This window comes from Microcaecilia unicolor, chromosome 2 (assembly GCF_901765095.1).
Source record: "Microcaecilia unicolor chromosome 2, aMicUni1.1, whole genome shotgun sequence".
NCBI lineage: Eukaryota > Metazoa > Chordata > Amphibia > Gymnophiona > Siphonopidae > Microcaecilia > Microcaecilia unicolor.
The window spans coordinates 460228625-460245699 of NC_044032.1; the positions used below are offsets into that span (position 1 = coordinate 460228625).

The window sequence follows — 17075 nt, forward strand, 5'->3', positions numbered from 1 at the left end:
ACGAACAATTACTAAGAAAGGGGGCCCATATAACCTCCCACTTAGTCAATGTATGACAACGTTTAGCCCAAATAAGTTCCATTTCACATATGTACCAAAGTTTGTTTAACCAGTGAACAATAGGGGGAATTGTAGAGGATTTCCAATGTGCTGCCAAAGTCACCCTAGCTGCCGACATGGCGTGCCTGACCAACAAGGCTTGAGATTTTGAAAGGCCTGGTGATTTCTTTGGAAATAGAAAAAACATGGGGGGCCATTTTAAGGGCCTACCCAAGCACCTTTGTAATCTATACTGAATGGCTCTCCAATAAGCTCACACATTGATACAGGTCCACCATATGTGACCCATAGTACCCCTCAACCCATATTCTCGTCAGCACAAAGGAGAAAGAGTAGGGAACATATGGTGGAGACGGACAGGGGTAAGGTACCATCTGTATAAAACCTTTACAGCATTTTATTTGAAAGGAACAGAGAGCAAAATCTTAGGAAGAGCATTTTTGAGAAGGCTCCAATCGTCATCCTCAATCACAACCTCCATCACAACCACAGTGCTGCAATTTTAAGAACATATAGTAGCCATACTGGGTTAGACCAATGGTCCATCTAGTCTAGTGTCCTGTTTCCAAACAGTGGCCAAGCCAGGTCACAAGTATTTGGTAGAAATCCAAATAGTAGCAACATTCCATGCTACTAATTTCAGGATGAGCAGTGGCTTTCCCATGTCTGTCTCAATAGCAGACTATCGACCTTTCCTTCAGGAACTTGTCCAAACCTTTTTTAAACCCAGATATACTAAGTATTGTTACTACATCCTCCAGCAATGAGTTCCAGAGCTTAACTATTCACTGAGTGAAGAAATATTTCCTCCTATTTGTTTTAAAAGTATTTCCATGTAACTTCCTGAGTGTCCCATAGACTTTGTACTTTTGGAACAAGTAAAAAATCAATTTACCTCTACTCATTCTACACCACTCAGGATTTTATAGACCTCAATCATATCTCCCCCCATCCGTCTCTTTTCAAAGCTGAAGAGCCATAGAGGGGCATAATCGAATGCGAACGCCCATCTCCATGGGCGTCTATGTCGGAAAACGGGTATTTGAAGAGGCGGGACAGACCGCATTATCGAAAAAGATGGGCGTCCATCTTTCGTTTCGAAAATACGGTTTGGATGAACAAAATGCCATGGATTTGGTCCCTTCGGAGATGGGCATTTTTTTTTATTTTTGTGATAATGGAAACTAAAAACGCCCAGCTCAGAAACGTCCCAATCCAAGCCATTTGGTCGTGGGAGGGACAAATGTACAACACTACCATAGCTCTTAGGGGTGAAGGGGACAACTAAATGTGGGTACAGTGGGTTTTAGAGACCTCCCATTTACCACCAAAAGTGTTACGGGTGGGGGGGATGGGCCTGGGTCTGCCTGCCTGAAGTGCACTGCAGTACCCACTAAAAGTGCTCCAGGGGCAGGACTTGTTGCTGGTGTATAACCTTGGCACAGCAGTTGACACCTGAAGACTAATCTCGCTGAAAACGTCCTTTATTTGAATAAGCACCTTTACTCACAGTTAACTGCAGATCAGAAGTTGTGCCCCACTGGCAACGAGTCTTGCTGGTACTGAGATTAGCAGTAGGTCCGAGCTGGCAGAATGGTGTACAATGCCCTCTTTCAGCAACCTTCAAGGTAAGAACTAAGTGTTGTAACGTGGCTAACACATGAAAGGGATCTAAAAGTGTCTTACACAAATGGCCACTACCTCATGGACTACCGGAAACAAAACAGGGCACACTCTGACCCAGTAAGCAGAGGGAAAAGCACCATGGGAGTAGAGCCTACCAACTACCAACATCGTGAGCATTTAACACAAGCTAGTGGAATCACGGAGCCCAATACCCTACACCCACCACAATGCATTGCTGATGTGACTCTGCAGTGCCCTTAACAGAAAAGGTGTCACAGTCACCCAAGACCCACATCAGAACCAAGGAAAGGCTGTCAGAGGATAGAACACATTCTGCTGTCATGGAGGTGGGTACGGCATTTGAGGCTGGCATACAGGCTGGGAAAAAAAGTTTGTAAAGTGGGTTTTTTTGTGGGAGGGGGTTAGTGACCACTGGGGGAGTCAGGGGAGGTCATCTCCAATTCCCTCCGGTGGTCAGTTGGGGCACTTTTTTGGGACTTGGACCTGAAAAAAAAAGGGTCCAAATAAAGCGGACCAAATTCTCGTCAAAAACACCCTTCTTGTTTCGATTATCAGCTAAAGACACCCATCTCTCCTCAGCCGATAACCACGCCCCAGTCCCGCCTTCGCAATGCCTCCGACATGCCCCAGTGATCTTTGTTCGTCTCTGTGACGGACTGCAGTTGAGGACGCCAAAAATCGGGTTTCGATTATACCGATTTGGCCGCCCACGGGAAACGGGCGCCCATCTCCCAATTTGGGTCGAAATATGGGCGTCTTTCTCTTTTGAAAATAAGCTGGATAACCTCCTTAGCCTTTCCTCATATGAGATGAGTTCCATTCCCTTTATCATTTTGGTCGCTTTTCTTTGAACCTTTTCTAATTCTGCTATATCTTTTTTGGGATACAGTGACCACAACTGAATGCAATACCCAAGGTGTGGTCACACCATTGTCAGGTTCTCAGGTTCAGAGCCCATGGGGCCGGGCTCTGGAGCAAACGTGAGCCCTTGGGCTGCTGCCGAGGAGCGACAGCAGCAGGTAAAACCCACCAACCAACACTGGGCAAGCACACCGGCAGGGACTGCAGGCACTGCCCAGCAAACCAGAACACATGGACTGGAATCCCCCGGACTGGAGGGCACAGGACTGGAACACTGGACTGCAATCCCCCGGACTGGAGGACACAGGACTGGAACACACACCGGACCGGAACACACTGGACTGGAGCGCACCAGACTGGAACACACTGGACTGGAGCACACTGGACTGGTCCGTACAGCTTCACCTGCGCTTGGCCACTACCCCCCCAAAGGTTGAGCCCTTGGATTCGAGTGGCCGGCAGGACTTACCGGATACCGGATGACACAGGGACCAGGACTGGAAACAGAAGTACTCCTAAACCTAAACTGATCTAAGTGCTCCCAAGCCCTAAACCAGCAGGAGTGTTCCTAACAGTAAACTGACAAAAGGACTTCCTAAGCCCTATATTAAACAGGAGCTCCTAAGCCCTGCTCAACAAAGGGACTTCCTAAGCCCTAAACTAACAGAGCAGGGAACTAAATACACAAGCTAGCAAAGGAGCTTCCTAAGCCCCCACGCTACAGCAGTGTACCACCGCACTAACATAACCCAGGTGCCACTAAGCACCAAGCTACTGAAGTACTTCTCACAGCGAACTGAAGTGCCTCTAACAGCACCAAACCCAGAAGTACTTCTAACAGCAAACTGAAGTGCTTCCTACAGCACCAAAACCAGAAGTACATTTAACAGCAAACTAACAGTGCTTCTAACCACACCCAAAGGAAAAGCAGGGGAGCTACAAGGGAGAAGCAGGGAAGCTAAACACTTAAACACAGGTCAAATGTGCACACTGCACCTACACTAACCTGGACCTAAAGCAAACGCAAGCAGGGAAGCCAAACACATCAGAAGAAGTGCCCACTGCACTAACCCTACCTCAAGCACGCGTTGCAAAGGCCTTGAAGGAAAGAACACTACTTCCTTATCAAGGCCCTCCCAGACGATGTCACACTCCCTAGCCCAAGGCAACAGCACACTGACCCAGAGAGCACACTGAAACCCATAGAGGCCCAACCCACACCAATGCAGCACCATGAAGCACTTGAAGCCAGTACACCCAAAGAGAGGTAGAGCAACTCAGGCAACACCCACAGCTGCAGTAAAGTGAGACAATTAGAGCCATGCTGCTGGAAGCTGCCAGCACAGAGAGAGAGAGAGCCAGCTCAGAAAGGACAGACAAAAGAAACAGAAGCCAGCTAAGCTGACCACCAGGAAAAAGGTAAGTTTGAGAGGGGTTATGACCACAATCATAACAACCATGGAGCGATACAGAGGTATTTTAGTATTTTCGGTCTTATTCACCATCCCTTTCCTAATAATTCCTAGCATCCTGTTTGCTTTTTTGGCCACTGCCACACACTGAGAAGAAGATTTCAGCATATTATCTACAACAACACCTAGATTTTTTTCTAGAGTGCTGACCTCCAAGGTGAACTCTAGCATCAGGTAACTATGATTTGGATTATTTTTTCCAATGTGCATCTCCTTGCATTTGTCTACATTAAATTTCTTCTGTCATTTGGATGCCCAATCTTCCAATTTCCTAAGGTCTTCCTGCAATATTTCACAGTCTGCACATGTTTTAACAACCTTGAATAGTTTTGTGTCATATGCAAATTGAATAACCTCATGCGTCGTTCTGATTTCCATACCATTTATGAATATGTTAAACAACAATGGTCCCTGATCACTGCGGCACTCTACTGTTCACTTTCCTCCATTGAGAGAAATGACCATTTAACCCTACCCTCTGTTTTCTGTCCAGTAATCAATTCCTGTCCACACCAGAACCTTGCCTCTTATCCCATGACTCTAATTTTCTCAGGAGTCTCTCATGAAGAACTTTATCAAAAGCTTTCTGAAACTCTAGATACACTACATCATCCGGCTCACCTTTATCCACATGTTTATTCATTCCTTCAAGGAAGTGAAGGAAATTGATGAGGCAAGATTTCCCTTGGCTGAAGTTGACTCTGTCCCATTAAACCATGTTTGTCTATGTGTTCTGTAATTTTATTCTTCATAATAGTTTTCACTCTTTTGCCAAGCACTGACATCAGGCTTACCTGTCTGTAATTTCAGAGATCACCCCTAGAACCCTTTTTAAAAATCGGTGACACCCTCCCTCTTGGCTATGCCACTGCTGCAGTACGAGCAGAAACCTTGCATACCAGGGTAATTTGAGAAATCATTGTTATTACAAGGAAAAAAGTTCATATTGTCTTGAAAGTAAAACATTATAATAACCTGCTAAATATGGGTTTAAAAAAACAGATTATCCTGCTATTACTTTCCTGGCAAAATTATTGGAAGGTCAACAATGAATCTGGGGCCATTGAAATCCTCCAGCCAGAGAACAAAGGAGCTCACAGCCTGGTCTTCATTGTTACTAGGGAGACCAAATCATGAGAAAAAGATGGAGATGGTGTTTATTTGCAATTCGAATACTGTTTTATTCTATTTAAGGGGGGGGGGGGGGGTTACTTTTCATCTACCACTTCAATTTCTACACTGTTGGTTGCATCCCAGTAATCTACAGTTGCCTCTTGAATGTGCCAATGGCTTTTGCAAACTCATTCATGTTTATTTTTTGGTTTGTAAAGCATTTTTAAATACTTTGTGTCTGCTCCTTGTTCATCCCCTCCTCTGCTCCAAACAGCATACCCTGCCAACATGTACCCTCCTGTACCTTGTGGGGACAGTAAAAATACAGCCCACATCTACTATGAGGAGCTAGATGAGAGTAACTTTACATCACTGCAAAATACTCTAAGACTAGTTCTTAAAGTCACTGCATTTTATGAGGAAATGTCAAGGGAATTTCCCCATCTGAGCTAGCAACTCTGTTCCCATATATTCCAAACTAACTGTATCACACCTTTTCATTTTGAGATAAGATTCATTGCCAGAAAATGTGGTAAAAGCAGTTAGCTTAGCAGAGTTTTAAAAAGGTTTGAACAAGTTCCTGGAAGAAAAGTCCATCAAACATTATTGAGATGAACTTGGGGAAAATCCACTGCTTATTCCTGTGTTAAGCAGCATATGAAATTTATGTTACTGTTTTTGGAATCTTGCCAGGTACTTGTGATCTGGATTGGCCACTGTTGGCAACAGGATACTTGGTTTGATGGACCTTTCCTCTGTCCCAGTAAGGCAATGCTTATGAGATGGTTCTCGTCTTTACTTACTCTCTGCAGTAAATTCCATAGATGAGGTGGCATTCCCATAAGTGTTATTGGCTACACACGTGTATGTTCCTTCATCTTTGAACACAATGTCCCTGATCTCTAGTTTCAAGGAGTTATAGGAAGATGACACAAGGCGCTTTTGGCTGGAAGCAATGTGAGGATTAGTGGAAGCCACCAGCTCTTCTCCCCTGAACAAGGCTATCTCTGAGGAGGGTTCACTGTCCACTGTGCACTGGATGGTAGCCTGCTGTCCATCTTGTGTTTCCAGGAATGAGGTCATCATAGGCTTTCTGGGGGGATCTGTTGGAATAAAACACAGCTCATTCTTACAGAATATCATAGGCAATTAATTCCTGTTTGAACGTTTTCTTCAAAAGTTATTTGCTATGACAGTCAAAAGAAGGCTGACCCCCCCGGCCACCCCATCAGACACAAATCTTCAGTTTAAAGCCTGTGACAACATTCTGTGATCTATGAGCTAACACCATATGTCCAATTTCCTGCAGCAAATATATAATAAAAAAAAGAGAGGAAAACAATGCCAAAATTCAATAACATTTCAGAAAGCTAACTATTCCAAGCAAAATAATATAACAGTCAATATTCAAAAGCATTTGTGTCACTTATATGCATAACTTTGACCATTTAAAATGCTAAATGGTCAGTGTTATAGAGGTGTGGTTTGGGATGGGCTATGGAGATAATAAAAGTTATCCATTTAGCACTAAAATTCAGTTGTTCAATGGAAAACATATGCACTTCCGTCCAAACTCACAACTACCTGCTATAACATAAAACATGCCTATTTTGCAATACCTATACCTGACTCAAATACAAAAGCATTAATAAAGAGATGATTTTTTAATAGTTTCTTAAATTTTGTTGTGCCTATAGTTGATCTAATATTCAAAGAAAGCCGATTACATATTAATAGACCTGCGATTGAGAATGATCCCTTACATTTCTTCAAAACGCACTTTTCTTAAGGCTGGGATTGTTAAACAAAATGACCCTTCTGAGCTCCACAAATTTTAAGTATCAACAACACAGCGAAGGTGACAAACTGGTGACACTCTGTGTAGTCAAAAAGACATTTATTTTTCAACATCCAAGGATCATCAACATCTGAGACTCAAGATTCTCAATATTCAAGACTCAACATGAGCCTTGTTTCAGCCATTAGGCCTGCATCAGGAGTCTGAGAAGGATGTATATATGGCACAGTTTTGCACGTCTCTCTAAGGTTTCAGTAGAAATCCAAATCGTTGGTTAAAGAAAACTCCACTACCGGAGTAAACTTATCTCGGCGTCAACAATGATAAATCAGCAGTATCGTAGCTCAACTTAGCATGATGTAGATGTAAATAAATCAAAGTGAGATTGCAAAACTGCCTAGGCCCCCCCCCCATACCTCCCCAAGGACAATATATGATGTACCAGATTCAAATCTCAGTTCCTAAAAAAAAAAAAAAGCCCTCCTTAAATTTACAATGCAGCAACAAATTAAGCAAACAGAGGTTGCACAGTAGGGCAAAGATGTATGTCTGAAGGCCTGTGCTGGGGAGAATGGCTGCAAGGAACCACTGGCAAAGATTCACAAGGGAGAGAGGAGGCAGGTCACTTGCTACCCCACTGGACAGTGAACAATGTCCCCCTTCACACTACAACCTCTTCGATCCCTTCCCTCCTTAGGAAAGAGCAGAACTTCTTTTGACTGAACTAGAAAGTGAAATGGTTAAAATAGAAGCTTACAAAGCACGTGCAGCATTCTGGATGGAGACACATTGCTTCCTTCTCTATCCTGTGCCCTGCAGTAATACGAGCCGGCATCTCCTCTGCCAATTGCAGGAAACACAAGATAATTCTCTGAGCTTTCTTTCAGCCACTTGGCATCTTTGTACCAGATATAACGAGGCTCTTCTTGTATTTTTCTAGCAGTTATACAAGCCAGAGTAACCATGTCACCTTCATGTAATTCCGTTGATGGAGCAACCAAGACTCTTGCGGCTAAAACAAAGAAAGCCAGACATGCTTAAGGTCAGCTAGAAAAACATAAGAAAGAAGATACTGGGTTAAACTTTAAAACAAAGAACTGTGAAAACTGAAACAATTCCCTTTAGTCGATGTTTGGTGACACTTTGGAGGTAATTCTATGAAAACCCTTCCAATCCTGGCAGCAGGAATGCATGTTTATGGTGGTACTCTAGTCATTTAGGGGTATAAGTGACCTCTTATAGAATACCATCTAGTGAAAAAGTAGGCCCCATGTTTTGATGGCACGTACTTTGCTGGTGGGTGAGGTCATGAGCAGAATTTGGGCAGAGAATGCAAATTCACATGTAAATTATAGTATTTTATAATTTATGCATGTTCTGGCTAATATCTCGGTGTTGACATTTACACTGGCCATAGGGCTAGTGTAAGTGATCACTCTGTAAATGTACGCACATTTTCTGCCCACTTGTGATAGTATACTTGGAAGAAAAGTAGGTGCCCAGTTTACTTTATAAATTAGATTTGAAATAGATGCCTAGTTACATTCCTATCCTTGGCGCCCTGTTATAGGATTACGCTCATGAAGGGAAAGTCTATAAACTAGGCACCTGCATTTCCACAGCCCTGTAGAATACTAGCATTACATACATAAGTACAGGCTTAGCTGTGAGTCTGCCAGGAGGGCGCCTGAGTGTTGGACTGTCTCTCTATGTCAAGTGTTCAGCACTGCGTGCGTCTGGTAGCACTATATAAATGCTATTAGTAGTAGTAGTAGTGTTACGCTATAATGACGCATATGTGGAATAAGGGAAAATTCTATAAATGGCACACAAAATTTGGCGTCCGAAAAAGTTGGCACTAAGTGTGAATCTATAAAGTGCATGCAGCCTTTACAGAATCACACTTAGCAGTGATTCCCATGCCCAGATGCAGGCACCAGACTTACGTCCGCTAAAACCTGGTGTAAATGCTGGCACCCAAGTTAGACGCGCTGAGGCAGTATTATGTAACAATGCACATAATGTTTTGAAATTCCCCGACATGCCCATGGCCACACTCCCTTTCAAGTTACAAGTATGTACTATTGGAGTTAGGTGCCCTGCCTTATAGAATAACACGCAGAAATTCTAATGGGTGCCTACTAACATCAATAATTGGTTGCTAACACCCAATTATTGAGGGTTATGAGCTTGCTATTCAATTGATTTTCACGTGCATCTCGGAAGCATGCCTAAATTTGGGCATGCAAATCTGGGTGCCATATATAGAATTTGGGGGAGAGTGCATGAATGCAAGCTGGCATATACATGGCCAGAGCATGGGTGGGGCTTCCACTTATACACATAACTTACAGAATACATGCAGTTGCAGCACCTTATGTCCACAGTTCTCTCTAAGATGAGCAGGAGACCTCCACCTACCATCCTGCCAGTGGGGGGGGGGGGGGGGGGTGCTATTTCACTATCATATTTGCAATAGTGAGGACAGGCAAACTCTGCAGGACTCTAGGGAACCTGCCTATCCCTAGCGATTGAAAGCACAATATTGAAACACCACCCCCTAGTGGCAGCAATGCCTAGCTTAGAGGAAACGGTGCCTAGGTCTACGGCTGCTGTCACGCGCAGCCCTAAAATTAGGCCAACTGAGGTGGGGGCCTCAGGAGGCACTCTATTCAGGTGGCGTCACCCCCTGCCCTTCCTTCCCCAACCCCCTTCCTCGAGCTTACCTTTCCTTATCTTGTTTTTTAAACGGTGGCGGTGACAGTGGCAGCAGTGGCACAGCAGTGATTCCCATAGGCTGCCCTGCCACCGATCCCAACCCCTTCTCTCTAACGTGGCCCGCCTCTCTGATGAAACTTCCTGCTTTCTCAGGGGTGGGCCACAGTAGAGAGAAGGGGCCGGGACCTGTGGCAGGGCAGCCTATGGGAATCTCTGCTGTGCTGCCACTGTCGCTGCTACCTTTTAAAAAAACAAGAAAAGAAAAGGTAAGTTTGGGGAAGGCTGTTGGGGAAGGAAGGGGGGAGATGTCAGATCATGGCTTGGAAGGGGGCGGTGGAGTAGGAGCCAGGGCGGCAGCTCAATTCCTTGCCTCATACAGCAGATTGTCTTAGGCTGCAGGGACATAAAGGTAATATCGGATTACACTAGTACTCTATAACAGAATCTGGGAGCTTCAATGGACCTTCTCATTTGCAGAATTGCTCCCTTTATATTTTCTTAAACTGTAAAGTCTTTGAAGGTACTACTACTACTACTATTTAGCATTTCTACAGCGCTACAAGGCATACGCAGTGCTGCACAAACATAGAAGAAAGACAGTCCCTGCTCAAAGAGCTTACAATCTAATAGACAAAAAATAAATAAAGTAAGCAAATCAAATCAATTAATGTGAACGGGAAGGAAGAGAGGAGGGTAGGTGGAGACGAGTGGTTACAAGTGGTTACGAGTCAAAAGCAATGTTAAAGAGGTGGGCTTTCAGTCTAGATTTAAAGGTGGCCAAGGATGGGGCAAGACGTAGGGGCTCAGGAAGTTTATTCCAGGCGTAGGGTGCAGCGAGACAGAAGGCGCGAAGTCTGGAGTTGGCAGTAGTGGAGAAGGGAACAGATAAGAAGGATTTATCCATGGAGCGGAGTGCACGGGAAGGGGTGTAGGGAAGGACGAGTGTGGAGAGATACTGGGGAGCAGCAGAGTGAGTACATTTATAGGTTAGTAGAAGAAGTTTGAACAGGATGCGAAAACGGATAGGGAGCCAGTGAAGGGTCTTGAGGAGAGGGGTAGTATGAGTAAAGCGACCCTGGCGGAAGATGAGACGGGCAGCAGAGTTTTGAACCGACTGGAGAGGGGAGAGGTGACTAAGTGGGAGGCCAGCAAAAAGCAGATTGCAGTAGTCTAAATGAGAGGTGACAAGGGTGTGGATGAGGGTTTTGGTAGAGTGCTTGGAAAGAAAGGGGCGGATTTTACGGATGTTGTAAAGAAAGAAACGACAAGTCTTGGCAATCTGCTGGAGGTACTAAATTATTGCATCAATATTTAAAACCCACAGTGAGTGCTTGTTTATAATACTGGCTGCGGCATTTGAAAAATCTAGGTATATTCAGCACTGCTATTCAGATAGTCAGCAGTGCTGAAAATACACAGACAGTGCTCGCCGCTAGTGACCATATTCAACCACTATTCATATAGTAAAATGATTTAAGTTAGGAGAGCATTTTTCTAGCTTCAGTTAAATGCTCAACTACATGGATAGTGGCTTAATATCATGACTATTGGTGTGAGTTAGGCAGAATGACCTTGCTCAGCCCTCACTCCGCCCTGGCACTATAGAGATAGTAATAAACCACCTCAAACTACTTTGCAACTCTACACATGCGCTCAACAATGGTATGAAATACAAACATCCAAAACTTCACATGTGTTGCCAGATCAATTAAATATATACAAAGCCCCCCCCCCCTTCTTTTTTTTATTAAAAAACTTAATTACTTTTTCTTGTTAGTTTTTAGAGGAGAAAAGACCTTTAACTGGTTGAAACTGCAAACTTCTTAGCAGCAAGCTGTAAGTTTGTAAGCAGCATGTTCTCAACCATTGGTCTTCAAAACTCCTCTTTATTCACAATGTTTAATTCATCCTTTACATTTTGTTTACATTTACTTTTAATCCTTTCAAGTCATTTAGTGATTGTGATAAAAGAATTTGGCAACATGTCTGCAGTTTTGGATGAATATATAGTTAGTGCCAGAACAGCTAGAGAAAATTTTCAGCACACTATTCATACAGCACCACTGAAAATTAATGGATACAGGACTTAAAGGAGGAAATACTATAAAGAGATGCCTAGCTTTAGGTGGGAGAAAGATACATAAATAGCGGTATTCTAGTTATTTTGTAAATGACCTCTTAGAATACCAACTAGAAAAAAAGTAAGTGCCGTGGTATGATGTATTTATTTTGCCAGTGGGGGTGTGTAAGGGTGAAGTTGGGCAGAGCCTTATGGAGCACACAGGAATGTGTATAAATTACACAACTGTATCATTTATGCACGTGCATGCTAACAACTACTGTAGGTGTGGGCATTTAAACCACCTATAGGCACTGTTCCCTCTAAGCTGAGCGGGAGTCCTCCACCTACAGTCCTGCCAGTGGGTGGTGCTGTTTCACTATCACATTTTCAATAGTGAGGGACAGGCAATCTCTGCAGGAGTCCAGGGAACCTGCCTGTCGCTAGACATTGACAACACAATATTGAAACATCACCCCCTACTGACAGCAATGCAGTTGGAGGACTCCTGCTCAGCTTAAAGGAAACAGTGCCTATAGGGTTGGTCTAGGTGTTCACGCTGTATAGGATATCCTTTTCTGTATAGGATAGTGGAGCACATAGCCGAAAACACTGTTTAATGTACGAGGTTTTCAGCCATTTGCTCCACTATCCTATACAGAAAAGTAAGAGCTTACTTTTCTTAACAAGCAGGCTTCAGAATAGGGGCTATAGCAAATGCCTGTAGTTAGGCATCCTGTTATAGAATTACCCTCCTACACGCTAATTCTATAACTGGCACTTTAAATTGCAGTGCAAATTTAATTGAATAATGAGCCAATGAGCACTGATAACTGGGAGCTAACAATTATCAGCGCTAATTGGAATTAATTAAAAATTATGCACATATATTTACACATCTAGATCCATGTGTAAATATTACATGCAACTCCAAAAATGAGGCGTGGCTATGGGAGGGACATGGGCAGATCGGGGCATTTCCACAATTTATGCACTCTGTTATATAGAATAAGGGGGATCTGGTTTTTATACCAAGGTTGCATTGGTGTAAACGGTCATGCCTAAATGTAGTTGCAGTTCCCGGCACTTAGCACTGTTCTATAAAAGGCACCTAAGTTTAGCGCCATTTATAGAATAGCGCATAAAGCATTTTTTAGTCAGCACCGATTTTTCAGTGCTATTTATAAATTCAGTATATAATGACCACCACTATGCAGATAAGTCCTTTTGAATCGTGGGCCACACAATATTTCTTATAGAACCACACTTGTGATGGCCTATGACTTATAAACTAATTTCTAATATGGGCTAACATTTTCATTTTTAACCCAAGGTTTTATTTTCAAACCTTCTTACAAGTTTAATGCTTTACAAACAGTTTCCTTTGAAATCAAGTCATTTAAAGAGGCTATACTTACCCTCCACAGCAAAATTCTTAGATGTCTCTGAAGTACCATATGCATTTGTAGCTCTGCAAACATACTTTCCTTCATCATCCAATGTGACATCTTTTATCTCCAGTTTCAAGGAGTTGCGTGAAGAAGAAATGCTTAACCTTTGAGTGGGTGCTCCATGTGAGCTGGTGGTTGCAATAAGTTTATCATTCCTGTGCAGGGTTAGTTCAGACACAGGGATACTATCAACCATGCAGTGAATGATGGCCACCTTCCCTTCCTGAGTCTCCAGAAATGAAGTCATCTCTGGAGTCCTTGGAGGATCTGTATCACAGACAAATGCATCATTAAGAACATAATTACTTTTTAGAATTAAGAATGTGATTACCTGTTCAGATGGCTGGGATCTGCTTTCCCTTTTGGTCTAAGACTCCTTTCAGCCCTCCATCCCCTGATTCTCTACTTCAGTCAATAGGCAGGCAACAGGTCAAGAGAGTAATCCAGGTACAGGCAAAGTCAGTAGGCAGGCAGCAGGCAAGAGATTAATCTAGGTACAGGCAAAGTCAGTAGGCAGGCAGCAGGTCAAGAGAATAATCCAGGTACAGGCAAAGTCAGTAGGCAGGCAGCAGGCAAGAGAGTAATCCAGGCACAGGCAAAGTAATGAGGGACAAAGTAGAGAAGAAGCACACTACGGAGCAAGTAACACCTACCAAAGTAGAAGCCGAAGCATGGAGTCCAGGAAGAGCTCAGCTGATAAGGTGCTGGCATCTGACATCAGCAGGATGCAGCAGGGAGAAGGAGCACAGCCATAGGACAAGAGCAGGGGAAGGAGGAACCGGAAGACCAATAGGAGAGAAGCAAGGGAAGCCAGGCAGAGAGAGAGAGCAGACACAGATGCATGGAAGCAAAGCAATCAAGGAGCCTGGAGGCAGAGAAGAACTACATACACATAGCTCAGGGCTGCGCCAGTCAAGTGTGCGTGTCTACGGGACCCCGCGCAGCCCAAGGACGCCGCTTGCGTTGAGGTAGGGGACATGACACTTATCCTGCCTGTAGGAGGAAAGTACTGGAGGATGTTGCACTGGTGCATCATGGGTTTTATTCCTTCATAGGTAGGGTGATTGTAGAACTCCTTATTCAGGGAGACAAGCTATCCAGATCCCCTGGTTTTACCTTATTACATGCAAGGAGATACAGTTCTGATTTCCCTATTGAGTGCATTTCTTTGCATGCAATGGGGTAGGACCAGAACTGGCTCAGCTTATGCCCATGGATCTGAAGCTATTTGATTTCCCTTCTCATTGGGGCCCTACACTAAATCATGCATAAGATAATTTGCTATCAATTGTGCTATTTCTAGGCATATTTCATTATGGCATAGAGTCCTACAAGCCTGTACTCATCTTGAATAGTTAATTATTTAATGGTTTTAAAAATATATCCAAATAGATGCATGGAGAATACAGTTTGAACACTTTCCTTCCCGGCAGAGATGAAACTTGCTGACCTATTTGTGTGCCATACTTTTGGTAAGATGCTAGGAATGGTAGAACAAATATCTCATCTTGAGTCTAGGCAGAATGTATTGGGGAAGTTATTAGATACAGAAAATTTGAAAGTAAAAGGCAGCATTAATATTTTCACTAGGTGGCCCTCTTCTGGGTTGTTTTACTCAATGTTTCCCAACCTTGTTCTGGAGGTATACCTATTCAGTCAGGTTTTGAGGATTACCACAATTAGTAAGCACAAGACTGATTTGCATACACTGGATTTCCAATGCATTCAAATCTTTGCATGCATATTCATCATAGATATCTTGAAAAGACAGGGGTGGGAAACGCTGGTTTAACTTATTGGGCAGATGGTGAAATACATGACATTCTGCCTGGTGGTGATTTTAGAATTTGGGATCCTTTTGATGTAAATTATCAGGCTTATTTTTGAAAGTGATCGCTGCTGATCTTCCGACATAAATCAGGAGATGGCCAACGATCTCTCAAAAGTGGCGAAATCTGTATAATCGAAAGCGGCTTTTTTGACAGCATCGCCGCTTTCCCGTCGTCACACTGGCAAAAGTTCAAGGGGGCATGTCGGTGGCGTAGCGAAGGCGGGACATGGGTGGGCATGGGCGTGGCTACCAGATGGCCGGCTTTCGCAAATAATGGAAAAAAAAAGCAGCGTTAAGCAGTATTTCGCTGGATTTACTTGGTCCTTTTATTTTCACGACCAAGCCTCAAAAAGGTGCCCCAACTGACCAGATGACCACCGGAGGGAATGGGGGATGACCTCCCCCTAGTCCCCCAGTGGTCACCAACCCCCTCCCACACTAAAAAAATAAAAATAAAAACCTTTTTTTACCAGCCTGTATGCCAGCCTGAAATGTCATACTCAGCTCCCTGACAGCAGTATGCAAGTCCCTGGAGTAGTTTTTAATGGGTGCAGTGCACTTCAGGCAGGCAGATCCAGGTCCATCCCCCCCTACCTGTTACACTTGTGGTGCTAAGTATTGAGCCCTCCAACCCCCCCCCCAAAACCCACTGTACCCACATGTAGGTGCCCCCCTTCACCCATAAGGGCTATGGTGGTGGTGTAGAGTTTTGAGGAGTGGGTTTTGGGGTCTCAGCACCCAAGGGAAGGGAGCTATGTACCTGGGAGCAATTAATGAAGTCCACTTCAGTGCCCCCTAGGGTGCCTGGTTGGTGTCCTGGCATGTCAGGGGGACTAGTGCACTACAAATGCTGGCTCCTCCCACGACCAAATGCCTTGGATTTCGCTGGGTTTGAGATGGCCGGCATTTTTTTCTATCATCGCTGAAATACAAACCCAGCCATCTCAAACCCGGTGAACTCTGGCATTTGGCCGGGCTAAACCGTATTATTGAAAAAAAAGATGGCCGGCCATCTTTTTCGAAAATACGGTTCCGGCCAGCTGTTGCACCGCCGCCAAAATAGTGATCGCCGGCGACGTTCGATTACACCCCTCTATATGAGCTAAAATAATCCATTATTTCTAGTAGCACATTTTGAATCTATCTATAAAGGAATTTCCTAACATAGAAAAATCTATATTGAATAAGATCATTTGTTTTTAACTGTAAAACATAAAACATGAATTGACAACTTACAGAGCACATTCAGAATGATTGGTTGGGAAGTATCGCCACCCATATCATTCTGTATTGTGCAGTAGTAATAGCCAGCGTCACTGCTCAGGATTTTTTGAAACACAAGAGACCTCGCAGAACCTTCTTTTATCCAGATGTTATTCTTGTACCACTTATACATGATCTCCTCTGATGCCCCACTAGGAACGTCACAAGTCACAGTGACTTCCTCTCCTTCCTGTATCTCTGACGATGGCGTCACCAGAAGTTTCGCAGCTGAGAAAAATTCAAATGAATTATGAGAAGCAGACAATGTATGAATCAGAGCCCACAAGGAGGGAGATTGTATAACAGTGCACTTATTTTTATGCCAGAGTACCAGCATAAAAGCACCAATATTATGCCTATATACTATTCAAGAAACTGGTGCCTAAATGCAATGATTTGTAGTTTGAAGGTATACATATGTATGGGTGCAGTCTTAGTGGAGTGTGGACAGGGCATGTGGTTCTGTGTGTAAGTTATAGAATACTGTAATATATGCAGGGGTGTGCTGGTAAATTTTTAACAACAGGCTCTTTCTCCGGATGTAGCCAGCTCTGCAGTTGGAAGGGCCAGGGGTGGCCGGGTGTGGGGGTGGGGTGGGGTGGGGGAGCAACACTTGCCTCTCTCTCCTCCCTCCCTTCATGCGGGCACGCTAGGCATACCTTTGCTGGCAGCCAATAAATGGATTGCCACCACTCCCAACGTCTTGCTCTGAGCCCAGAGCTGCCCAGAGCTGGAAACAAGGAGTGGGGAGCAGAAGTAGTCTATTTACTTGGCTGGCAGGGCTCAGCATCCCCACCAGCAA

The 17075-nt window shown here is 44.0% G+C and overlaps 1 protein-coding gene across 4 annotated transcripts in view; it reads right to left on the bottom strand.

The window, feature by feature from the left end:
* SIGLEC1 (sialic acid binding Ig like lectin 1) overlaps positions 1-17075 on the bottom strand; it is a 135836-nt gene that overhangs the window by 90836 nt on the left and 27925 nt on the right. For all 4 annotated transcript variants that reach the window (XM_030190979.1, XM_030190976.1, XM_030190978.1 and 1 more), the window contains 4 exons: positions 16247-16501; positions 13147-13446; positions 7709-7963; positions 5957-6256 (listed from right to left, as the gene is read on the bottom strand). In XM_030190979.1, coding sequence (XP_030046839.1) covers positions 5957-6256; positions 7709-7963; positions 13147-13446; positions 16247-16501 — 1110 coding nt within the window. The remainder of the gene's footprint in view (positions 1-5956; positions 6257-7708; positions 7964-13146; positions 13447-16246; positions 16502-17075) is intronic.